The sequence below is a fragment of the Podarcis raffonei genome, chromosome 13 (assembly GCF_027172205.1).
Source record: "Podarcis raffonei isolate rPodRaf1 chromosome 13, rPodRaf1.pri, whole genome shotgun sequence".
Classification (NCBI taxonomy): Eukaryota; Metazoa; Chordata; class Lepidosauria; order Squamata; family Lacertidae; genus Podarcis; species Podarcis raffonei.
The window spans coordinates 23,845,064-23,871,959 of NC_070614.1; the positions used below are offsets into that span (position 1 = coordinate 23,845,064).

Below are 26,896 nucleotides of genomic sequence, written 5' to 3' on the forward strand. Positions count from 1 at the left end.
AGCACTCCAAGTCACTCTCAACTGGCTGGGGAGAGATTTGCAGTTTCTAAGCACCAATATACATATTGCAGGCTTGAAGGATGGGGAACCTGTGACATTCCCACAACAGACATGCTTCCACAGGGCCTGGGCAACGTATGAATACAGAAGAATGCTTTTATCATACAAACAGGGTAGGGTCATAGGATTTTGGAAAGGCAAAGGAGGGTTTTTCTCTTTTTGCCCTTTCCAGGAATATGCAACCTTTCCACAATTCGATAAGCATTTTCACACAGGCAGATTTGCCACTAAATGACTACAAACCTTAAGTGACTTATATGTATGAAAACAGCCAACACAGTTCCTTGCAACACTTTTCAGTGCGGGCATTTGATACGTTCCACTTCAAGGCCTTGTGTGATTTGTCACCGAGTCATACACATGGGTGTGTGAAGCAGCTCTTTGCTGACTAAATCAATAAATCATTTTGGAAACTAACAAAACTCTGAAATGGCGAATGGTGCTGAAACACTGGCTTTTACGAGTCAGATACAGCCATAATTCAGCTCCAAATTGTCTAAGGTTCTGCTTGATCCAAAATGGGCCTAAATTATAGAGTGGTGTTGTTGTTGTTAAATAATGATAATGATGAGGATGTTGAGGATAATTTAATCCTGCCCCTCAACATCAGGTCCAGGGCGGGTTACATCAATTTAAAATTCAATGTTGAAAAACGATTTAAACAAGTCACAGGAATGGGGAGGTGTTCCCCCTACCCCAAAAACATGTATCTCAAGTGTCAAAGGCCAGGTTAAAGAGGTGAGTCTTTATCGTATGACAGAAACTATACAGTCGTACCTTGGATCCCGAACACTTTGGAACTTGGACGTTTGAACCCGAACGCCGCAAACCCGGAAGTGAGTGTTCCAGTTTGTGAATATTATTCGGAACCCGAACGTCCGACAGGGCTTCCACAGCTTCTGGTTGGCTGCAGGAGCTTCCTACAGCCAATCAGAAGCTGTGCCTTGGTTTCCAAACATTTTGGAAGTCAAACGGACATCCGGAATGAATTCCATTCGACTTCCAAGGTACGACTGTATAATGAAGGCACCAGATGGACCTCTGTGGGAACGGAATTCCACAACCTAAGAGGTGCCTGAGAGAATGCCCCCTCCCGGGCCACTGCTACCACTACTGAGCTTTTGCTGGTGACAGAACCACCAACAAAACCCTCTCTGCTGATCTTAACATCTTTGAGGGTCTGTAGGGAAGGAGGGGTTATATTGGCCCATAACTGCAAAAACAAAACATCTTGTGGCACCTTAAAAACTAATTGTTTTATTATGGCATAAGCTTTTGTGGACTACGGTAGATGTCATCTGACGCATGAGATGTTATCCTTGCTTGGAAGAGGTGTGCATGTCACACAGACACAGACACACACACCTGAGGAGGTTCAAGTAGTCATGAAATATATTAAGGGCAACTTGTGACAAATCAATACAAGCTTATATGTATGCAAAATACAGGGGTGCAAGTTAAGAACTTAATTCGTTCTGGAGGTCTGTTCTTAACCTGAAACTGTTCTTAACCTGAGGTACCACTTTAGCTAATGGAGCCTCCTGCTGCCGCCGTGCAATTTCTGTTCTCATCCTGAAGCAAAGTTCTTAACCCGAGGTACTATTTCTGGATTAGCTGAGTCTGTAACCTGAAGCGTCTGTAACCCAAGGTACCACTGTAGTATGCAACAGCTTCTGTTGTGGTGTTCCCTAAAGCCCTCCCCAGCACCACAACCTCGCACACAGATGTTGTTGTGTGTTAATCTTTTTTTATTGCTTTTGTTGACTGGTTTTATTGTTATGGGTGAGAATGGTTGCAATTAGCTGTGAGCCAATTTAGAAACTTCAACAATAATCTTATCCCAACAGGGGTAGGTAGAGCTGAGAGAAGGACTTAATAAAATGCTGAAACAGGACCTGAGGCCCTAGACCCTGGTGCAACAAAGCTGAGGGGCCACTTGGGACAAAATCCAGATCTTTGGCCAATATAAAGTCCATGGGCTAGTGGACAGATTTGAGTGTGGTCCTTTGCCAAATTCCCAGTTCTGCCATGGGCTCACTGATCACAATCTAGCAAATGCAATCCCTCATCAGAAGTGTGGACCTCTTGACCAGCCAGATGTTGTTGGGTGCCAATTCCCATCAGCTGCAAGGATATGGGGAGCCGCAATCCAACAATGTCCAACTGGTCACAGGTTCCCCTCCCCTGCGCTACGCAGAAAGAGGCTTCTGCAAATAGCTGCTGCAAAGCGGGGCTGCATCCAGAAGTGGGATTCAGTTTCGGTTTCCCATCTGCAGAATGGGAATAAGACTCACCTACCTTATGGGGTTGTTGGCATTACACAAAAGTGCAAAAACATTCCAAAGCACTTTGCCAATTGGGAGTGTTCTATTGTAACCCAGGTCCCCCCCCCCATTTATAATTCACTGGATAATATCTTCCAGATACCCAAATCAAACCAACAAGAAATGTAAAGTTTCATCATACATTAACTATCCCCCTTTAACATAAATAATTCACCCTTCCCTCCTCCCAAGCAGTACCAAAATAAAATGTATTATAATAGCATGTTACACGTGAAGGTCGAGACCGCACAACCAGACCTTTTTGAATTCCTCAACCTTGTTTCGCCTTTTATATTAGCAAACCTCATGCTGTCAAGTCCAAAATGAATTGGTCTATATATAAACAATACTTATCATTTATATAGCAATTTAAAAGCGTTCCAAATCCTTCCTATCAATTACCTTGTTATAATTCTTGCATTAACCCTGTAAGATCAGACAAGTGACATGATCCCCCATATTTGGAGATAGGGCTGAGAGAGAGGGTGGCTTGCTTTAAGGTTACCTAGTAAGTCCATGGCAGAGGCAAGATTCACAGCTTCCCGATTCACAGCTCAGTCTCTTAACATCTATGTTAATCCACAGCATACATTTAAGCACTCTTATACCACTTTAACAATCATGGCTTCACCCAAAGGATTCAGGGAACTGTTGGTTGTTAATGGTGCTAGGAACTGTAGCTCTGGGGCGGTCTCCTGACAACTCTCAGCACCCGTATCAAACTATAGCTCCCAGGATTTTTTGGAGGACACTGTGACATAAGAATGTTTTGAATGTATATTGGGAGAATGTCACCACCATCTCATTTTTACAGCGTTGGAGGATCAACCCTTTTGCCACACAGGCTGCTCTCCCTAACAAAATAATAGCCCTGCTTCCCCTGCATAACCCCATGGCTCAAATTCCAGATGGCCTATAACCAATGACTCCTAATGAGAAGAGATGACTCCCTGGAAAAGACCCTGATGTTGGGAAAGATGGAGGGCACAAGGAGAAGGGGACGACAGAGGACAAGATGGTTGGATAGTGTTCTTGAAGCTACCAGCATGAGGATGACCAAACTGCAGGAGGCAGTGGAAGACAGAAGTGCCTGGCGTGCTCTGGTCCATGGGGTCACGAAGAGTCGGACATGACTAAACGACTCAACAACAACAACCTCTGGCCACCACAGTGAGGAAAAATGAGAGGAGGAAGGAGGACCTTGGTTAACTAGGAAAGAACTAGCCCCTGTGGTGCATCCTATGCAGGGCTGGATTTAGGTCTGATGAGGCCCTAAGCTACTGAAGGTAATGGGGCCCTTTATATGTCCAGCTGTCCTTTGTCAACAACAAATTGTCGCTGTTTTTGTGTTGAATATATGCTATATGGTAATTTATGGACCTCATAGGTATCTAAAGCCATTTGCAAATATGTGATATTTTAGGGAGCAAGCTAGCAGGCGGGGCCCATTATTTACATCATAGGAGCCTACACAACACAAAACACTGACAATGTAGGTTTTATTTTATTTGTTTTTTATATTATATTTTGGAAATGTACATCCAGGGGTTTTTTCCCTTTACATTTTTTGCGGGCCCCCAAGAGAATGGGGCCCTATGCTGTAGCTTGTTTAGCTTATACGTACGGTAAATCTGGCACTGATCCTATGCATGCTTTCTCAGATGTAAGTGCCATTTATTTCAGTGTAAAGCCGGTTCGGATTACAGTCTAAAGCTGCACGAATATACAGTGAATACAGTATGGACTAAAATGGCTGCCCGCAGCTCGCAACAACTATTTGCTCCCAGATACTTCAGGGGCATCTAGCAACAAAGAGGGTTTTTGTCTGGGAAAGGGCAGCTGCATATCTCATGGGGTTGCTTTTCCCTCGCCATTAAAGCAGCAGCTTTAAGCAGGCTCTTGTACTTAATATAAGATAGCTTTGGAGAACCTGTGGCCCTTCAGATATTGCTGGACTACAACTCCCATTAGCCAACTGAACCACCTGATTCCCTTTTTTGCGCCCCTCAACCACTGAGGTCTCCTGACAGGGACACTTTTGGTGTTCCACATGCCCCTGAAGTTCAGTCTGAGTCTTAATGTGGCAGGTCCTGCCCTTGCCAGTAGAAATTTGGCAGGATCTATATCCCTCCTCATCTGTAGACATCTTCTAAAAACAGTATTCAGAGACACCTTTCAAACGTTGATATCCTTTGCCAATCAACTCTTACTAACCTGTTCAGTGTTTTCATTGCCATACTTTGCTTCAGGTCCCAATGAAAGTATGGTTTATAAATAAATAAATAAATCCATTTTAAAACAATGCTACCTAAGGCTGATGGGAGTTGGAGTCCAAACCATATATGACAGGCCATAGATTCTCTACCCCTGGTATAAGATGTCATTAGGCCCTTAGTTCCAAGGCACAGCATTGCACTGAACGTCATAGGTATGTGTGAGGCAGCAGGATTAGTAAACAAATTTTTGCAGCTAGTAACTTTCCGGGGCCTATTAGCAAGGCTGACATAAATGATAAATAAATAATGGCAGTACAAGTTTCTACTCTCTCTTGATATGTTTCCTTTTTTACACTCTTTTCTCTCCGCACACACATACCCCGCTGTTCTCTGCTAATTTAAATAGGCTTAAGCATTTCTTGGCAGCTGTCTCACTTCAAAATGCAGCTCACCCAGAACATTCAAAGCCAGCGCTTGCCATGGAAATAAAATCTATTATTGTGACAGACGCAGCAGGGTTTGCTGCTGCGAAGGCTAGAGTGCATTTTGCATTCCTATTATTATATTTTTATTAGTGTTGGGCTTGTTTGGTTTTTAAAGCCATCGCTTACAATAAAGCCACAGTCATCAGGCTAAAAATGGAACCCCTTCAGCATAAAGGCCGTTAGAGTCCGCAGTTAGGGATATAAGCTTCAGCCAGGCCACTGCACAAACCTGTTCACTTGCACTCTCCAAAATGAAGAATGCCCAGATATAGCTCCATTGGTTAGAGCGTGGTGCTGTTAACACCAAGGTCGCAGGTTCAATCCCTGGGACGGCTGGATATTCCTGCATTACAGGAGGTTGGACTAGATGATCCACAGCATCCCTTCCAACTCTACAATTCTGGGATTACGGGCTCCACCACTGGAGTTTGGCACAGCAATAAGGAAACGGTGAGCAGTGACGAGAGCAAGGAAAAAAGGAGTTGTGGAGTGGGCCCAATGTGTAGGGCCAGCGAAAGGGCTATACTATAGCAATGAGATGATGGCGCCTTGCCCAAGCCCCAAGCCGCCCCACAAAGCTAGAGAAAAGACTGCCAGCAAAACACTAGTCACTGTAAGGACTGCTGTAAGCAGGGACAAACCAAGCCAAGGAGGTCAACAGAGCATAGACAGGGGTGGGGAAACAAATTTGCTCCGTTTGCCGTTTAATGCAAACTTCCTGAATTGGCACTTCCAAAACCAATACACAAATCGAAACACAACTCTCTGTCTCACTTCTCTGGATTTTGCAATGAAAGTTGTCCAGCCAAAGAACATGTACAAAAAATGCGTACGCCTGTGAAAGTAACATGCAAAAACTACATTCTGCTTGGGGGAAACTGCTTGCAAAAAATACTCACACTAGGCAAAATTGTAAGACGAAATACATGTATTGTGAAAATGCATACAGCTTTTCATCCATACGTTTCCCCCACTTTACTTTTTTTTTTACAATCACAAAGGGGCAAACTGAATTTAAGACTGGTAGAAGGGCACACGAAACTGGCAGAAACTGAAATTGACAGGTTTGTCGATGCCTGAGCAGCATAGACAGCAGGAGCAGAGACCAACATCAGCTTGCTCATCATCAGGTGACAACAGTCCTGATCCCTCACTGGGCAGGAACAGCATGGAAGTGAGGCTTTAGTGACCCTTTCTAAATCAGCAGGCACTGACAAACGATTCACTGTTCGCCTTAGCAAAAATCCACAAAACAAGCAACAGAGGTTTCCTCCCAAGCCTGAAAGGCATCATGGTGACTAAGATTCCAATCACACTTTAAAAAGCATATATATGCGCGCAAAATAAGGAAAGGGGTCCAAGTGCTACATGAGGTGGTTGCAATGGAAGAATGGTGACTGGGTGGGTTGGTGGTGTGGTTTCGGAGGAACAGTTAAAACGGTGATGGATGGAAGGGAGAGGATCCCACCAGTTAATACAACCACCCCGGATACTAACCTGGTGACTTTAAACAAAGGGAACAGAGTCCAGGTTTCTTCCCTCCTGCAATTCGCCCGACGCCTGGTTAAGGACAGGAAAGGAGGAAATTCAGGAACAAACAAATTCAGAAAGGGATTGGGGGCAGTGGGTGGGGGAGGATGAACGGTGGGTGCTGGAGGCAAATATATTGGGGGAAACAGTGGTGTGGGGTTTGTTCGTTTTTTAAACAAAACAACATCAGGAAAGATTTTTTTGTTTAAAAACTTAAAACACAAACACAATGAAAGATGGGAAACGAGAGAGGAGGCCGTCATTATTTTTGTTTTGTTTATTGCATTGCCCCAAGTTGCAGTCTTGGGACTTCACTCACCAGGCTAGAGATCGATTGCCTGCCACCTGCAACAACCACAGGAAACGAAAACAAAACCCACGCAGGCTTGGTTCGTACACTTACCAGGTTCACACACTTACCAGGCTGGAGCAGGTGCCATGCACCCCACCCTCTCTTCCAAACACCTGAGTGGCAGGTAGGGGGCTCCTCGTGGAAAGCAAGACGTTTCCCCTCCCCCAGCCACACAATGCTTCAGCCTCAGAAAGGCGGTGCCTGGAAAATTGGGAATTCATGGAGAATGCCAACATCAGATGTCACGTGGAGAGGGGGAAAATAGGAGGAAGCATATGGCGTTGACTCAGGAAGCATCTGAGTCAGCTTGCACATTGCACTAGGGCACCTCCCCACTCTAAAGCACCATCCACTCACACAATGTGTGAACTGGCAGCTTCCTGGACCCCCCCACTGCTACAACATTCATTTCAGAAATTGTCAAAGATGCAGCTGAAGTTGGCAAGTTAGGTGGATCATCACACCAATGGATGGAAGCCTGATTCTTGATACCCCCACCTTGAAGTGGTGCGTGTGGAATTATAGCTGCTGTATCCCTTGCCTCTTTCTTTCAGCAGCCCATTCTCCTGCCTTCACCCCCAAGCTGCTGTAGTGGTATGGGTGTTGAATTAGGACCAAGATGACCAGAGTTCAAATCCCCGCTCAGCTATGAAACGCACCGAGTGACCTTGGCTTATCACTGCCTCTCGGTCTAACCCACCTCACAGGGTTGTTTTTAGGATTAAATGCAGAAAAGAAGAACAATGCACACCACCTTGAGCTCCTTGGAGAAAAGATGGGAACAAAATAAATAAAATAGATAGCAGAGAAGCTGGCAAAACTGGAATCCTTTTGGCCACAACAGGGGAGGTGTAAGTGAGCAAAAGAGCCTTGGATTAAAGGTTGAATTAAGTAAATTCGCAACTCATTGTCCTGCAGTTAAGCATCCTGAGAATCTTTCATTTAAACACCCACAAACAAGTGTCTAGTCCTCATGACTCCACAATACATTTGAGAACAAGTGGGCAACGCAGTTCCACAAGGAAATATAGAAGACATAGAACGTGAGCTTAGATGCAGAATTTAGCTTTCCAAGCATCCTAGTCTAGCTTTATTTTATTTTTATAAAATGATTTTCTAGCCCTCGTGATTATAAATTTTTTGAAAATACATGGGCAGCAGCTGGAGAAATCTCAGGTGTCAGAATGGTATCTGCAGAAGATCTCATGCTCTCTGCCTTTTCCCATGACCAGCAACAGTAGTGGAATAAATAGGGGAAAAGAGGGGGGAGGCTGCAGAAGGACAAATTGTACAGTAGGAAAATGTGTGCTATACAGCAGGAAGGAAAGGTATAAAGAGTCTCATTAAATTAATAAAATCAGTCATTAAAAGAAACATAGAGAACAGGTTGCAGAATCCTGCTTTTCTTGTCACAAAATATGGGGCACGGGGATATATTGGAACACATAATGCTTTGAACAGAATTAACCGTATGCAATAACAGTGAGAACAGAAAACACACCTGCGACCTTCTCCAACTCCCCATGTCATTTCCCATACAAACGGGAAACCCCCAACACCCATGACCCTTGAGAACAGCATGCACACACTTAATTCCACTGACCCCCCGAGGCCATTTCCACCAACAGTATTGTGCGCAAATGAGCCACAGGAAACTTAACCGAGCGCAGATGAAACACCACAAGCACAGAGTTGCCCTCATCCACAAAGAGGCACATACCTGCACACACAACCTTACCCAAAGTGGCAAAGAGGCCCAAGGGCGTTTTCATGCATAGTCAGGCTGCATTAGAGCCTGCAGACCACCAGAGAGCAGTTGGCATCTTCACTATCAGCAAGCCACTATTTAATCCTACAGCTCCTGCACTTCCTTCCCTCCGGAAGGAAAAGCCTGGAATCTGATCCAACTTCCAAGCACTGGAAGACTCCACAAACCATCAGAAGGGCTGCCTCAGTGGGCTGTATCTTTGAAACGAGGAACCAGCCCCTAAGTCCATTTTGACCAGCTGAGATGCTAAGGATGCTGTCCGCATATGACATAGGTCTTTGGCTGAACCAGTCTACAACATGCTATGGAAGGTAAATGGTTCCCTTGAGCCTGATCTTCCTACCACCTAGGAAGGTCATCATTTCACAGGATTATATGAAGTTAAAAGAGAGTGAAAGGCAACAGAGTCTCACCAAACCTCCCACAAGTGAGTCCAGCAATCTGGAATCTGGAGCGTATGCCATAACTCCTTCGGAGAGCAGGAAAAGGGAAGAATGTGGTATTGGTTGCAGAATTACGCTTTCTGAAATAGCTCAGTTTCCCTTAAAGAATAAAGGGCAAGTTTCTAGCACTGCTGGTTGCAAAGTCATGTCTACTGTAATCTTAGGCTAGATAGAGATGTGACTGCAGTACATAAAATTTTCAGTGCAAAACAAGACAAAATATGTAAATATGTAATATATGTTTTATATATATATATATATATATATATAAAATTGTGGGCAGGTTGTCACAGGGCAAGTTTGTCTAAACAACTATCTGTCTTTTAGAAGACATCTGAAGGCAGCCCTGTTTAGGGAAGTTTTTAATGTTTGGTGCTTTATTGTGTTTTTAATATCCTGTTGGAAGCCATCCAGAGCGGCTGGGGAGGCCCGGCCAGATGGGAGGGGTAAAAGTAATTAATAATAATAATAATAATAATAATAATAATAATAATAATAATTAGCCTTGAGGAATGCTCCACAGGAAGAAAACACTCACACCCTCAACGGGGTCATCAGCCTTTATGACCAGGAAGACCATTCCTTTCCAACTTCAGTTACTGAAGATGCTACTGAACAATACCTACTAGTAGTCATAAACTCATCCTGGAGCTTATTATCTTAGGTGGTGCTACAGATCCCGCAAAAGAAAGAAATAAAAAATTGGGGGGGGGGGGTTTCCTGTAATTTTTTTTTAAAAAATCCAAACAGCAAAATTTTACATGATAGGTTATAAATGATGCATTTTATGGTGTTAAAGTAGTAAAATAAGATTAGTTTTGATTAGAAAGTTAATTACTGAGTACATTTCCTTCAAAAGGTCTGTGTCTGGCACTCTCACTGACAAACTCCACGCAAAACCACACCGCAAGGTTTCAAAATTCACAGAAATTTTACATTTCTAGTTACATGCATCTCCTAAGTGGCATTTCAATCCAGGATGTATCCAATCTCATCTGTTATGTATTAAAGATTCTTGAGCTGCAGCTGTGCAAATGTCAGAACCGCTGACATATCCGGAAACCTACTGCAATAAAAAAGGCAGCTTTATGCTGATCCCCTTGACCTTGAAAGCCTCACCTTCCACACTTGAGCCATAATAAAAATACAGTCAAGAGAGCCAGTGCTGATGTGTCAAATCCAGACTAAGTTAGTTGCGCTTTGATTCTGCTGAAATCAATGCAACAAGTAAGCCATCGCTAAGCACATTCCCCACCTGCCCCCCCTCCAAGATCCACAATAAGTGTTGGGAACCTTTGGCCCTCCAAATGTTGCTGAACTCAGTTCCCATCCTCCCTGGCTACTGTCCATGCTTGCTGGGGCTGATGGGAGCCCCACATTTGATCTACAGTGTGGGACATTATGGAGAGGCTACCCTCCTCCAGGCAATGGTGCAGTCAGGAAATTACGGTCTCACGTGGGAATTAGAAATCATTATTTCACTTATTTCTAATTTCACTTATTTTAAATGTAGTAAGCCAGCTTTGCTGCGTTTGGGTTTCCTCCTGCTCATTCTGCTGAACTCTGAACCTTCTGCACCAAAGTTCTGCGTTCATGGCTCCACTACCTCCAGGGATGTCTCGTGGCATTTCATAGGAGCGGTATAACCTATGATCTTTCACATGTTCAGCCCGGAAGGCGCTAGGCCCATGAAAACCATGGGATGTTAGCAAAGTGTGGCATGCAAAGAGAGAGAAGGGAAAAGCCTTATCCAAACTGGTTGGCGTGTTTTTTGTGGGTGTATCCTGCAACACGCCACTGACACAATAACAGTGCATTAGCAGTAGATTTCTACTGATGCATCCACACATCACCATTCTGCTTTATTAGTTGTTCTGCGATGTTTCACCCATGTTACTGCATTATGCTTGTCTGGAAGGGGCTCTTTCGCACTGCAGCGCAACAAAAGCAGGGCAACGCACACGCATGCACACACACACACACACACACACACATGGGAACATTTGCAGCATAAAAAGGTACAGAATTTCAGCAGGAAGCTATGGGACATGCGCCAATTTGAAATGAAGCAGGATGTCCGCCGCCAAACTTTTGCAGGCACAAAGAGTACTGAACGCGGGATCATGTGTAACCAGCCTGATATCATCATGAGCAAAGGACGTCTAGAGGAGCAGAGAGAGAGAGAGAGAGAGAGAGAGAGAGAGAGAGAGAGAGAGAGGCCTATTCCTTCTGCAGCCTCCCTTTGCTTTACCGCCACCTTCTCAATGGATTCCCAAAGCTTTAAAAGAGCCTTTTGGTTTGGAAGGCAGCTGACAGCAACTGGTGCCAAACGCCTGGAGAAAGCAACCCTAAGATGCCTCTTTGATCCTTTGTCCTGCCAGGGAATGAGACTGTTTTCTCTTCTCCTTCCTCTCTCATTGTGCTTTTTAATTCAAGGTCTCCAAGGCCTGGGGTGAGAGAGACAGAGTGGGAAGAGGAGGAGGGAGAGATGACACAAACGTTTAAGCTTTCACAAGAGTCTCATTCCACAAGGGTTGGCAAGAGAGGGAGCAATGCCCAATTCCAGGAAAGCAACAGGCGCCTCTACTGTCCTCCATCCATCAAGGCCTGTCATTGTTTTGACCCTTTTTGTCCCGTTTCTTGTCCCCTGGCTTCCACTCAAGTGCCATTCTCTGGCTTCTGACGCACGAGCTTGCAAGTTTTGCAAAGGTGGCGAGTGAGGGTGGAGGCCGTCTTGACTGGGCTTCTGTACAGCACCAGCGCCACTGTGATCTACATAATGCAATAACCCAAACAACAAAAGAACCAGGGAAGGAAGTCTTGCGGGGCTGGCGGCGGGCATTGTGGAATTAAAGCCTGGAGTTCTTCAGCTTCATCTCACAGCCAAAAACCTCAACCAAACACCCAATCTGAAAGGCCTGACCAACGTTGAGCTTCTCTGTTGGCTTCAGAATCTCTTAGATCTAAATTCTTGATTGGCTGCTCACCCTCTGTAAAGTCTTCCATGCCAGGTCAGACCTAGCCCTGACGATTCAGTTGCTCTCCACACCCATCAAACCAGGGTTTCCTTATTTCAGTATGATGTTTTGAGGCATTGTGGTAGGGATATGGCTTCCTAATCCTTATGTGAACCTCAGGTGTAGCAGGCTGGGCAAATGCAATTAGGACTCCGCAATGCAGCCTGAGTAAATAAACCACACAGCAAACCAAGAATTTTAAAAAAAATAACGACACTTATTTTCCACTCTTACACAGACTTACACAAGTCTCCCATTAGCCAAGCCTGCTCAGCTTCAGCAGCATCACAGCATCGTATTTTCCCAGACCATTCACTGGGTCATAGGAAACTTGAGAGAAAAAAATCAGGGCCAACAATCTACCTGATACGGAACTATGGTTGGTTGAGTTTTTTGGGGTTTTTTCCACTATTGATAGTATCTGGGACTACCAGAATGCACTGCCACACAGGATTTACTTATTTATTTTAACACACAAGATTCACTTATTTATTTTAAGCGAGTTATTTGAGGGAATAAATGGTGGTAGCACCCCCAGGCCAACACAGGTCACTTCAGGTTGTGGCTGTGTTGAGGATCATGGAAGAACGTGTTTAGAAGATAAAAGCAAAACCCACAAGAAACTATATGCTACCTCCAGAAACAGAGGTCATAACACGCCTGGGAATACCACTCACCGGAGAACTTCATGGCCTGTTTGAGGGCATCCTGTTGGCATCTGCTTGGCTATTATGGGAAGCAGGATACTAAACTAGATAGGCTGTTGGTCTGAACCAGCAGGGCTCTTCATATGTACACTTTGGACCTGCTGAACACCACACCCCCAAGAGAAGCAATTTTTAAGTATCACCATCCAACTCACTAGGTTTCTCCAACTAATGCTTAATCTTCCCTTGCTATGACATTCTGAGACAGAGAGAGAGAGAGAGAGAGAGAGAGAGAGAGAGAGAGAGAGAGAAGAAAATAGATTGAAAAACAGTAAGAGCGACTATGTTGAATCTGGAGAAGGATGAGAGAAAATTGTTCCAAGCAAGGTGAACTGCAAAGAAATAAACTGCAGCAGCGGTGTAACGAAAAGAGCACCCATGAGAAAACAAAAATTAGCCAGGATAATCTTTCACAAAACATGCCTTTGTTCATTTGTTTTAATGATTGTCATTTACGATGAATTATTTACATGGCATTTATCTATGCAACCGCTTTCTGGTCCCTGTTAAACATAAGAGTATTGTGCATTCAGCAGTAGCATCACAAAAACTCAAGTGTTTGGGAAAAGACAAATAGGTCTGGGATGCCACTCGCCTTGGACCCAAGACACTGGGTCAGTAGCACCTGCTGCTCAAAGCAAGAGTACCCTGAAGACAAACAGATAAGGCAAGAGAGAGGGGAAGACAAGAGTGCTACACAGCGTCCCTGCTCCCATTTGAAAGTCACCACTTGAATGGGAGAAGCACGACAAAGACTAAGGCTGTGTACACACTATTCTTTTAATGCACATTCAAAGCACATTTATTCCTTTATCAGTGAATTCAGGGCACTAGGGTAAACTACAGTGCCCCAAATTCTTTGAGAAGAAAACATGCTTCAAAGATATAGCATGTACATAGCCATGGAGTTAAGGAATACAATGCCTCCTGGGACAAACTGAATGCTGTTCTTAGCCATGATGAAGCCCGAGGTGTATCACTAAACCATTTCCTCCCGATGGTACAAATCCTACCTGTATGCCTGGCAAGCTGCATTACTAGAAGTGTCAAATCAGGACTGCATTGGAACTAGGCCCCTTTGGGTGAGGACAGTGGAGACACGCTGCCCCCTATGTCTTTGGGACAATACTCTATTTGCTGGTACAGGCAGCAAGTGAGCATGTTTAGTAGGAAACAGGAAGTATTGAAGTCTCTGCCTTTTCAAGGATCTGACTAACTAGGCCACCTAGCATGCATGCTATTGGTTGTTGGGACTACAGTGGTACCTTGGGTTACGAACTTAATTCATTCCGGAGGTCTGTTCTTAACCTGAAACCGTTCTTAACCTGAGGCGCGCTTTCGCAAATGGGGCCTCCCGCTGCCGGAGCGTGATTTTCGTTCTGTTCCTGGTTTGTAACCCGAGGTACTACTTCTGGGTTTGCAGAGTTTGTAACCCAAAGCGTTTGTAACCTGAAGCATTTGTAACCCGAGGTACCACTGTATATAATGGCAGCTGCAGGAAAAAGGAAATTATCAATGCAAAGTGATGGCTGTTTTGTCCTGTATAATAGGATTAGAAACCAAGCAAATAAACACCATGTAATCTAGATTTCTAAATCTGAAAATCCAGGACCATTTGAGCCACAAAATATGCCAAGGCTGAGCCATAAAACATGTAACAACCAAACTACATGGTACATTAAATACGTAGCACGAAGCTGCATCTCTCTTTGCTGATCTAATCCTGCAGCGCACAGGGAGGGGAAGTTTAACCCCCCATTTCCCAAACCGTAATCCCGACAATACCACCCAGCTCACCTGGCCTGCAGTTAGACACAAGGGGGGAAAGCCAATGGGAGCTTCCTACTTCCTGGCTAATTGCAGAATAGGGTGAGGGGAGGACTGGCTATCTTCACTGGGGTTGTGGTCTGGGAGGGAAGGGTTAAATTTCCCCTTCCTGCGTGCCATGGTTCTGAAGAAAATCACATACACACAGTTTAGGATTAATGTTGTTTGGCTTTTTCTTTTCTTTCCTTTTTTTTAAAAAATACAGATATAATTGCATGCCACACATTTAATAAAAAGTCTCATTTATCCCAAGCAACTGCAATAATCACCATGCATCTAAGCACAGAGAGGCAGGCCCACGTTGGCTTCAGCCCTGTTAAATCTCATTTTTTTTTAAAAAAAGTACAGTATGCAGATTAAAACCACTTGGAACATGAGCCCATTGCTCAGCTCAACAACAATGAAACACCAGAGAAGTGCCTCTGAACATACAGAGTGTGTGTCACTCGCTATTGGATAACCACAAGCCCAAGCATACATCCTGGAACTGAGGGGCAGTGTTTTCAGGTCTGAGATTGCCAATGGTGTAAGCAGTGTGGGGTGGGAGGGATTCTTTTGCAGATGTCTTGCAGCCCCACTCATCCTCCTTTAACTCATATCGCACCACCTACTTGTTATATGCCAGCAGTTGCAAAACTCACTTTTCCCGTAGACCACTTGAAAATTGGTGAACTGCTTCATCATGTTTTCTGCCTGTTGAAGCAAGTGCGATGCTAGATGCTGTGCGACTGTGTTTTTATTGCTTCTTTTGTTTCTTATATTTTATTTTACTGTGTTGCGATTTGAATGCCATGTAATTCAAACTGTAACACAAGATAAGAAATAAAAGAAACTACAGAAACTCAATTAAAAATCAATGTGGATATTTAATGCAGACATTCCGTGGACCACCTGTATGAAGCTTGTGGACCACCTGTGGTCCACAGGCCACAGTCTGGGAACAGGTTTTATATACAGAAAATAACAGTATGTGTGAGCACATATAGTGTGCCTTCTACTCAGCACTGAGTAACTGCAGTCTGTGATTTCTTCCCAACATCCCTCAAGTGATGAACTAGGGCTTCCTTCTACATCAGGTGGCCAGATTCACACATTGACCACAGCCTGAGAACTTCCTGGTGGCACTCTGAGGGTACAATCCCAAAATGTTTTGAAATGTGTATTATTAAATATATTTGCATCCTGCCTTTCTTCCAAAGAATTCAGGGCAGCATAATGATGTTCCCTCTTTCACTTCATTCTTACACCTCTGTCAAGGTTGAGTGGGGATTTGAACCCAGGTCTCCCCAGTCTTAGACCGACACTCTAACCACTATACCACAATGGCTCTAAGTTCCCCATCCAGCACCATTGCTACTATCCAGCAGTCCATGCCTGATTATACCTGCGCACTTGCTTCACTTGGGGTTGAATCTTGCAAGGAGTCTTGAGTTCAGACACCACCTCCTGCCTTACAAACCTAAAGCATTTTAAGATATTGAAGAAGCGTCCTAAAAGAGCTGTGGAATCTGGAGATTTTTCAAGGGCACAGAGAACAGTGATAATGAACAGGGAGGATCATGCATATAGGAAGGGAGAGCTGAAAGAAATAGATGGTGCATCATATTCTCTTCTAAAACTAAGGTCCGATGGTTCAGTAGGGAAAATTGGTAGGAGACCTGCAAGGCAGTATCAAGAATCAACCGGGAGGTTGTTAGATTTTTTCCTCCTTTGCAAAGAGGGAAGAAGGGAGAGATTCTCAATAGCGTCGTCCTTGAGTGTCCTTTACCAGCTTTTTACACGCAGTGCAGTGGATGAGAAATGGTTGAAAAATCCCCAAATGCTCTTTTTGTTGATTTCCCTTCTTCATCCCTCCCCACACCCTCTCTCATTCCTGTGAGCTAACTAAAGCAAGAAAGGGAGGAGGAAACATTCAGAAAAGGGAATGCAAAAGTAGGAAGGCGGGGGTGGCTAATTTCATTCACTTTATCAAAGACTTTTAAAGCAAGCTAGTTAAAAATATAAGGTAAGGAAGGAACTGGGGTGTTGTTAGAGGGTAAAGCATGAACCCCAAACTCAGGGTCTTTTGCCCAGGATCTCCAGCCCCAAATCACCCCTTTAAACAATTTTTTTTCTTTCCTTTGCTTACAGGGTGTCTGAGTGTGCTGCAAAATGCCGTGCGGCTGAGACCTCATCTACCCGTCATATGAATTCGCTTGAAGAGAAAGCATGCATAACACCCTATATAATGTATGAACAGGATTGTAGCTTAAGTTGCATTTTGTATTAATGATGATCATGTTGCGTGAGCTGCCTTGGGCATCTCATGTTGAGGCAAAAACACAAGAAATGTTTTAAATAAATAAATCAGCCACTCGTCTACCCAGCATGGATAAGTTGCATCCAATTTGCTCAAAATGCACAAGGATTGGGGCTTTTGCATTTCAGAAACTTCGTCTGAGATTTCAGACTGTGTTTCTTGATTGGGAGGGTTTTTGCTTTGCCTTTGCCTTTCTCTCCTTTTCTTTTTATACAGAAAATGCCTCTTTACTCGGCCAAAGATTTCAATTTCTTAAGCAATGAGAGCAAAATCCTTCTCAGCACTTTGCTCATGTTTGCCCTGGTTTTGCAGGAGTGGCACCAGAAGGAAGTATGTATTAGCCCAGTGTGATGGTGCAGGGGGAGAGCCTGTCTTGCAGACCTTCATGGGGGAGGCACACACATCCACTGAAAAACAAAATCTGGAGAAAGAAATGGCAATACGTAGCTGAAGAAGAAGAGTTGGTAACCTTGCTCCTATTCATCATTATATTATCTGATATTTATTGTGGTGGAGAGACTTATCCTGAGAATAATGTGCAAAAACAAAAAGCAATGCCAAAAATGGATTAGAAATTGATGAGGGGTGGGATTGTGTCCCTTGGCATCTATGATCCCCTGTGTATTATCTGTGTATTATTATAACAACTGCACTGCAATGGCACCTACAGCAAGAGCAATGGCAATGGAGAAGTAAGAGAACTGCATTGAACCAGGGAAATCCAACTCCAGGAGGATATATGTTCACAAACAGGGTAGGCCCAATACGTTTCAGTCCCTGAGGCAAAAACCTGAATTGGCACTTGGCATTTTAACTGGCATGGGCTGCAGTCGACAGAAAGTTGCCCTGTGGAAGTCCCATTGCATGGGGTTTGCACAGCTCCCATGTAGTCGAATGGAGCTTGTAATGGAGAATGCCACACAGATCTGAATCCTTCTCCATCTCCAGGGCCAGCCCTACCATTAGGCACAGCAAATAAGCTGCCCAAGGCAGCCAATTTTAGAGATATCATGAAACGAAAGAAAGTTTGTATTTACTACATTTATTTTCATTGTATTTTTACCACCAGGATGGATATTCAAATAATTTGCCCAGCTTTGTTGGGTAGTAGACACCATGACTTGGGGGCAGGTGTGGATGCCATTTGCTATTCTGCCTTAGGTATAATCATCATCATCATCATCATCATCATCAATTATTATTTAAAACCCGCCCATCTGGCCGAGTTTCCCCAGCCACTCTGGGAGGCTCCCAATCGAATATTAAAAACAATACAGCACTAAATATTAAAACTTCCCTAAACAGGGCTGCCATCAGACGTCTTTAAAAGTAGGATAGTTGCTTATTTCCTTGACATCTTATGGGAGGGCGTTCCACAGGGCAGGTGCCACTACCAAGAAGGCCCTCAGCCTGGTTCCCTGTAACCTCACTTCTCACAATGAGGGAACCGCCAGAAGGCCCTTGGAGCTGGATCTCAGTGTCCTGGCTGAACGATGGGGGTGGAGACGCTCCTTTAGGTATACAGGACTGAGGCTGTTTAGGGCTTTAAAGGTCAGCACCAACACTTTGAATTGCCATCCCTTTGCCTTTCGTCTGACTGCTGCTCTTCTCTTTGCCCCTTATCTGCAGCCTGAACTGGTACCACCCAGGAGGGGAAAAAACCTTTATCATCTCATTCTGCTGAGCATCAGGGCTAAGTGGCCCCTAGTGGGCCCAGGGGAAGGGGAAAAGGCACATCTTGTCCACAAATTCCGCAACCGTTCCTACCCCTCTGCCACACTTCCTAGTACAGACCTCAGGAAAGGCCCTCAACGACGCCTTTGAGCCGGCAGACACCAGTCCACTTGGCCTGCGCAATGTCTTTTTAATGAGCCATATAATGAATGCTCTTCAAATTATGTTGGAATCATTAATTTTTCCAAAATGAGACAGATTCCCCCTCAAATCCTGAGGCGATGCCAAGGCGACTTCTTGTGCTCCTAAGCGCTCACGCGCTCTCTCTCTCTCTCTCTCTCTCTCTCTCTCTCTCTCCTGCTCTCTGTTTTTATGACTGTGTCGGGGCTCTTTGGTATAGCCCAGTGCTGCCGTTGGCCTTTTCACACTCACACAAATGAGCCGGCATGAACTCATCCCTCTCTTTCGTCTCTTCTTCTTCTTCTTTCCCCTTCTTTCCTCCCTCGTTTCAAGGGGGGGGCAGTCAGGAAAGCAAAGCCCGGAAGCATGAAAGGAAAGGATTCTTAACCGAACGGGTCAGCAGCAATGACAGGCCTCAAATGGATGAGTGCGGGTGGAGGATGGAGGCGCATACAGATATCCAAAGGCGCCAGAAGCCAGGAGGAGTAAACAGCGGGAGAGATGCAAGTGCCAAAGACAGAGCCAAGGAAGAAAACAGTCCCAGCGCTCTCCCCAACTTGATTACGAAGGCTTCTGGGGCATGCCAAGCACTGGGTAGCCCATGCTAGCAAGGACCACCATCTCATTCCATTATTTAGTAAGCCTAGCTCTCTTTAATTAAAAAAAAAAAAATCACAGCGGCAAGCGACTCAACATGGACTCATTAGCGCAGCACAAAGTCAAAACAATACAGGTGAACAAAGTAAAACAGCAGCACGTTGCCAGGCCAGGGCTGCAACGACAAGCCTTTACGTGGGAAGAAGTCCCATTAAACTCAGCAGGACTTCGCTCTCAAGTAAACATGGCTGCTGCACACCACTAGAAGCTTGCCTAAGCAAACAAGCTGTTCCTCCTGTCTCTGAAATGTGGCTTGTGCTGGACTTTTTCTGGGGAAGAAATCCCCATCAAACTCAGGTCACTTCCAGACATCCTCTTTATTGAACGTTCCTTCTAAATTATTTTCAGGGAGTGGGACAATTAGCTAATTTTATTTGTTGTTGTTTAGCCGTGTCCGACTCTTCGTGACCCCATGGACCAGAGCACGCCAGGCACTTGTGTCTTCCACTGCCTCCTGTACTTAATGGGTCTCTCCCCCCGCCACCACCATCTTTAGATGGCAAGCCAGTCCTTGTGCATTTGGGGGCCCTCCTATTCACTCAGCTGAACTGGGTCTGAGACTTCTGCCCCAAAGTCCCGCCTGATGGTGCCATTGCCTTCCAAACTCTCCTCACCTTCCCATGCTCACACTGTTGCCTGTTTCTATTTCCCGAGTTCTGACCTTAGTCTGCCCCATCTACCTGCTATTCTTGATTCAGTCCATGGGTGTCCACAGGGCAGGGCTACTGTCCCACCTCTGAGGAGTCACAATCCCCACATCCCCACCTTTTAAAATTTTTTATTAAGTTTCTAGCATTTGTGGCATATGAGATATAAGGCAAAATGTATGAGCACTATCCTTCTCATTTTTGGTGAGACGTTAGCCGGCTCCCCTCCTCTTTTCAGCGTTTTACTCCCCACCCAAACTGGGGGGAAATCCTGCAGATGACCATGGACAACCCGTGGGACAATCTGCAGCCATCATTTTCATACCCCTCAATATCTCCTGGAATATAGCTGGTACGCATGCAGAGTTGAGATGGGCAGGCCGTAAGTGATCAAAGCAAGCAGTGGGGAGAAGCCAGCAATGGGGAGCTGCTTGCCTCCCATACGGCAGGTGGCAGGTGGTGGAGAGCATCAGAGGCAGTTGGCCAGCTCGTGTCAGCGCATGTCTTGCAGCCGTGTCTGGTTCAAGCAACGCCAATAGCTGTCGCACAAGCCCCCACACCAGCCACAAGGCTCGCCCCGCCCCCCTTGCTTCCTACCTAGCATAGGAATGTGTGCAAGCCCATGGCTGCACCACAGCAGCCTTCACGACAGGATGCCACAGGAGATGGCAGAGGAGTATTCTCATGGTTGGACATTTGTTTTTGGAAGATGAACAACAACAGCCCATTCACCAGGTACAGGATTTATGAGGCACAGGTATCGGAAAACATTCATTTGGAAGGTATACAAATTTTGAGGTTTGAGGGGGTATCGAAAGCAGCAAAGTCCATCACCTGTTGACCTTGGGGAAGGACATCTTTACCTGGCCCAGCAGACACCACTAGATGGTAGCAGAGTGCTTCTTTGCACAGCAGATCGATGGAATTCACGACCACAAGATGTAGTGACAGCCACCAGCTTAGACATTTTAATTTTTTTTTTTAAGGGGGAGTAGATGAATTCACGGAGGATAAAGTCATCCATGGCTGCCAGTCAGGGTATTTATATATTGCTTCCAGTATCAGATGCAGTTATGTCTCCGAATACCAGATGTTGGGGGAAAGAAGCAATGCTTTGGCCCATATTGTGATTATTTATGTGGTACTATGGCTGCAAAAGGACAATAGCGTTGTTCTGGAGCTGGAAACCATCTTGAAAAGCTTGTCAAACCAGAAGAAGCTCTAAAAAGGAGAGGGGCAGAGAATCATCTAAAAGAACCGGAAGTTGAGGCCCGCCTCATCAGGCTGCAATGTTTACGAACAATATAAGATAGTGCTTATAGAAAAAGGAATATGCTTTTAAAAATGTCTAAGACTGATAAAATGAGCATCCTCAGTGTGAGGAGCTTTGGAGCAGAGGACAAAGACAAGCAAGTGATCACGTTCTTGAATCCTTTATCTTGGTTAGACCAAATGGTGCTGGAAAAATGACTATCATAGAATGTCTCAAGTATATTTGCGCCAGGGAGAACTCATTTGTTCATGACCCAAAAGTCACAAATAAAACAGATGTCAGAGCTCAAATTCGACTTCCTTTTCGTAATGTTAATGGAGAGCTTGTCCAAAGATCCATGGCATGCACCCAAAAGGGAAAGAAAATGGAATTTAAAGCTCTTCCTACCCAGGCATGAGACACAGGCTCTGCCTTGAACCAAATAGGTTTGGTTGTTCTTACTTCAACAGCAAGTAAGAGTGTGTGGGGGGGGGTGTTGCTGAGCTTTTGTCCTGCTTGCATGCTTCCCCTAGCCATCTTGCTGGCTACTGTCATAACAGGAATCTGGATTACATCAACCTTTTAGCTTGATCCAGCAGGGCTCTTCTTATGTCCTTACCCCAGGGAGGCAAACAACCTCGGATAGCTCAGTTGGTTGGAGTTTGGTGCTGATAACACCAAGGTTGCAGCTTCAATCCCTGTGTGGGACAGCTGCATATTCCTGCATTGCAGGGGGTTGGACTAGATGACCCTCATGGCCCCTTCCAACTCTATGATTCTGAGTAAATTTCTAAGGTAGCAGGAGGAAACCCACACTTTCCAAAAAGGGTTCCATGGCTTCCTAGCAGAGCATCTGCATTGCATGCATAAGGTCCCAGGTTCAATTCCTGGCATGGAAATGACTCCTGCCGGAAGCAACACTATCAGTCAATCTAGAGCTAGACAGACTTGGTATAAAGTGGCCTCTTGTATTTTAAATGTTCCAAGAAATATGGTAGCTACATTTGAAGAGGAGCAGATTAGGGGCACAAGAGCACACCCACATCAAACAAGGCCTAGTGGGGCACAATTGGGAGTCCTGATTGGCCCAAGTAGAGGATGGCATCAGCTGTGTTGTCAGAGGCATGGCACAGGAGCAGTTGCTACCATGGAATGAACTGTATCCCAGTCCAACCCACACCCAGCTGCTCATCCGTGCTCTGAGTCTACCACACGCAGAACCTTTGGGCCAAATGCTGGACCACAACAACGGCCCAGGCCAGTGGAGAGCTTCTACAACTCCGCATACTGCACACCTTTTTGCCCCAGTTGGAAAGGGAACGGGAGAGTGGCACAGTAGGATATGGCAATGCTGTAGCATGGAATGCAGCCAACCCACCTTGACGGAGCTCCGGCTGCTCTGCTTGTTCCTGGCTGGTTTCCCAATGTGCCCCAAGCCCTGTACAGAAACATTAATGGACTTGTGCTGGGGAGAGTCGGGGGGAGGGTGCAGGATCATTACTTTCAGGTGCCAACAAGAAACTTGATATTTCTTTTTTTATAAAACACGTCTTAGAAATAATTCTGAATTTTAAGCAATATCCAAATATCTGAAATACATAAATTAAGTTGCCAGGGAAGATTACTAGTAGAATTAGTTAGTAGCAATAGCCATGGAATCACTAGTTTTGTCATACGGGATTATTAATATAGCCAACAAGCGGAGCTTGAAAAAGAAACGGGACCCTTTTGTTGAATGCCCTATGTATGATGTGAAACATACTTTGGTATTCTGCTCCAGTAATTACTGGTTTTAGTGTTTAAATAAAGTTTATTTAAAAGAATTGCTGTGTGGAGTGTCAGCCAGCCAAGTCTGTTTTCAGGATGTTCTGTCCATCAGTTCTATCGACAGTGCCCCAAGGCATTTATCAGTCTGCGGCCTCTAAGCATGTTCAGTTGTCACTGGGGTGGGGAGGAACTGCCTCCTTAAGGTTTTATTAAAGCATATTTATCACAAATAGAGCCAACTTGTACATTCAGCAGAATCAGGTGGTACAGCTTTTCCTGGATTGTGTATCACTTCAGGCATGTTTTTTAGTTTTGCATATTTGAATGTTCTCCAGCGGTGGTTTTGTGTGTGGATAACTCTGCACATAGAAAACTAGCACATCAAGAAAAGGGTGGAGCCTAACTTTCTTCCTGATGCAGAAGTTTTCTGAGTGAAGGGAATCTTAATCCTCCCTCAGGAAAATCAGAACTCTCTGCCTGCAGCTTGATAACGTATTAACTGATTCATAGTCTGTTTAAACAACCCAACTCTCCTGGTGTCCTAGAGAAAACTCTGCTTCGTTCGTTCTCAGGCAACACCATCCCAGAGATGAATGCCATTTTTAAACAAATGCTTCTGGGGTTTTGCTTTGAATTCCTGCGCCTGGAGAATTCTGTGTCACTCAAAAGCTTGCACACAAAACAAATTTGAGCACTCGAATTCAACCAAGAGAAGTCTTTGCTTTCTCCTCCTCTGGAAAGCGCATAGCTGCTGGGGCCTCTGATCCTGTAGCTTTGCACATTCAAGTTTCACAACCCCTTCTCCTCTCAAAAGATCACTTGGTTCCAATAATAGAAGGCAAACCGCACAGTATTTTTCCATGCTCTGCGATCTATAAAACGGCTCGCCTCTTCCCTCTTCTACAGCCCTCTGACTGAAAGAGGCAGAGGGAACCGAGTCTGGTTCATTAACATAAAGCCAATCAGCTAAACAAACATGTGCATCATGACAGCATTCGCCCAAAATGAGGGAAAGGGATCGTTTTATTCATCTCCGATTCTGCCCTTGCCAACGGTAATGGCAGCCGTGCGGGGAGGGGGGGGAGCGCCAACTGACAGGTGGTTGTTTAAGTCCCCATTATCAAGTCATTTAGTGCAGCAGGGACTAGCTGCCTCCCTCTTTTCTTGACAAGACTGATCGTATTTCCAGCATTGGGGCCAGCAGGGTGTATGGAGGTGGGGGAAGATGGTTAGGACAGGAAAGTGTTGTTGCATTGTTTACACCCCTTGTACGCAGTGAGGGAACAGGGGCCTGGGTGACCTTGGAGCCTTCACTCTGCCTCAACTTCGTGGCACGAAGCAGTCCCCTTGTGTGGTGAACAATGCAGTGCAGAACTGTAATTCTGTTTTCACGCAAATAAAAGAACAAAATTCAATAGCTGAAAACACCCCTGTGGGAACAGCAAACGGCTGGTGAACAAACTGGTTATGCATGCTGGAAAGGCCTAGCTGGGACTGTGGGCAGGTGTCCCTGGCTCTTGAGCCTGGGTTGAATTTATTTATTTATCACAGTGGTATCGTTTATTTATTTATTTTACAGTATGCATTTATAGCCTGCCCACCCTCAAGCTGTCCCATGGAGGGTCACATACAGCTTAAAAATGTACGTTCTGGATCTGACCAGTGTGAGGACATGCCATGGGAGAAACATTTCCTTCCTTTTCCTAAAGTGCTGCACTTGGGGCTACAGCACCAAACACATGTCAGGGGAGGGAACTGCCGCATGCTTGCACCCAGCTTGTTAAAGAAAGAAGGAACGGAAAAGCATGAATGAAAGGAGGGAGGAAACTGTGAGGAAGGCGGGGTGGGGTGGGGGAGTCAGAAAAGGAGAAAGCTTCATCTCCCTGTGTGCCTTATCTTCCCTCGATGAATAGGCAGTTAGATGAGTGAACATTGTCAAGAACACCAGAAAGGAGAAGCTGATGCTTTTAATCAGGGAGTATTCATGAGGAAAATGCTACATGCAAAGGGGGAAAAGGCAAGAGCAACATTAAGAGAGGGTTGGAAGCTAAATGCTGCAAGCCACAGACTCATCGCACCATACTTCCCCGCCCCACTTGCTGGAAGGAATGGGGACAAAAGTAGGGTGGTGGAAGTGACAGGAGGTGGTGATAGTGATGGGTGGGGAACAGGAGAGAAAATGTTCTTCTAATTTCCAAGGAGAATTTTTTAAAAAAAAAAAATTTTAAGGCCGAGCAGCCCTCCTAAACATATACAGATAAGACCTTGTGTGCCCCTTTTACCTCTGGAGCACAAAACAATGCTGTAAGCCAGGGATCAGGAGCATTCCTTTGCTCCACAGACCAAATCCTTATCACGATTGACCTCATGGCTGAAATCTTACAGGGACTGCCTACCTGTCAATCACCTGACTTCACAATGACATCAGGTGTTTTGCTGCTTTGAAGTCCCAGAGAAAAACAGCTCTCTAAAATGGAGGGGAAAGCCCTGTTGTTTCAGCAGGGGTTGATTCAGAAAGGGTATACATTGGGAATCTTGCAGAACTGAGCAGGATTTAATGCCCCAAGGCTGCAGGATTTAACAAACACATGCCCATCAGTGGGTGACTGGGTAAATCCTTCTGCCTTGGCTTCACATGCCAGGAACTGGCTCGTGCAGTCAACAAAGAAATGAACCTCACTCCCCTGCCCATCAGCTGACTTCATCTGCAGAATGATGTCAGATGATTGACAGGTGGGGGAAATGAAATAGTGTCTCAGGGCAAACTGGAGCCCCTGGATTGGACCTGCAGGCCAGAAGTCCCCAACCCCTGTTGTAAGGGAACAGGATGCTGGGGAGTAAGTTGCTGCATCAAGTAACATTTCCTTGGGATGGAGGTAGTGGGGTTTTGCTCAAAATGAAGATCTATGCCAGGGGTCACCAACATGGTGCCTGTGGGCATATGGCTGCTCAGGAAGGCTTTCCCTGGTGCCCACAGGGTCCCTCCCTCCTCTGTCCATGCTGAAATTGGGATGCAGAGGTCCTACCTCTGCCACAGCAATGACAGGGGACCCAGGTACGCAGCCTCACTTATCTATATCACAAGTGCCCACAGAATTGTAGAGTTGGAAGGGACCCAAGGACCATCTAGTCCAAGTCCTGCAATGCAGGAATATTTTTGTCCAATGGGGGCCTAAACACACAACCCTGAGATTAATGTTTGTGTGTTTTAAATTTCTTCACTGCTGTCAGTTCCTTCAGGCTTCATGGCTGCCTAGTAATGTGGTTAAGTTTGGACATGTGATGGAGGCAGGGTTATCTTTAAAATGGTTTATTAAGGGGATTTTATATACAAAAGGGAGATGTTACACCTATTACTGGGGACCTGAGGTGCTAGCAGGCAGTTGTCACAGACTAAGAGCCACTGCTGCTGGCTTGTCCCTCAAGCAAATTACTTCCACACCTCCTTTCACCAACCAACTCCTTACTGACTGACTGACCAATTGAATCTCTCACTGACACACTCTCGGACTGTTGATCTCCAACTGACCATTAATTGTCTGACTAAATTTTCTAGCCAATCAGAGTGAAATTTGCCTGACCCAAGCCCTGCCTCTTTCCCTATCTGCCAGGAACTTTCACCTAGCAACAACAGCTAAACAGGCTCAGAATGTTTTAACATTATAAGGCCCTTAAGACAGTCACGAGGAGG

At 45.2% G+C, this 26,896-nt stretch overlaps 1 protein-coding gene across 11 annotated transcripts in view; it reads right to left on the reverse strand.

Annotated features, from left to right (window-relative positions):
* The window catches only part of SRCIN1 (SRC kinase signaling inhibitor 1), a 262,355-nt gene that overhangs the window by 211,443 nt on the left and 24,016 nt on the right, over positions 1 to 26,896 (reverse strand). For 9 of the 11 annotated variants that reach the window (XM_053362016.1, XM_053362015.1, XM_053362007.1 and 6 more), the window contains exon 2: positions 6,583 to 6,645. The exons of the other annotated variants lie outside the window; for them this stretch is intronic. In XM_053362016.1, the coding sequence (XP_053217991.1) occupies positions 6,583 to 6,645 (63 nt within the window). The remainder of the gene's footprint in view (positions 1 to 6,582; positions 6,646 to 26,896) is intronic. 11 annotated transcript variants of the gene reach the window in all.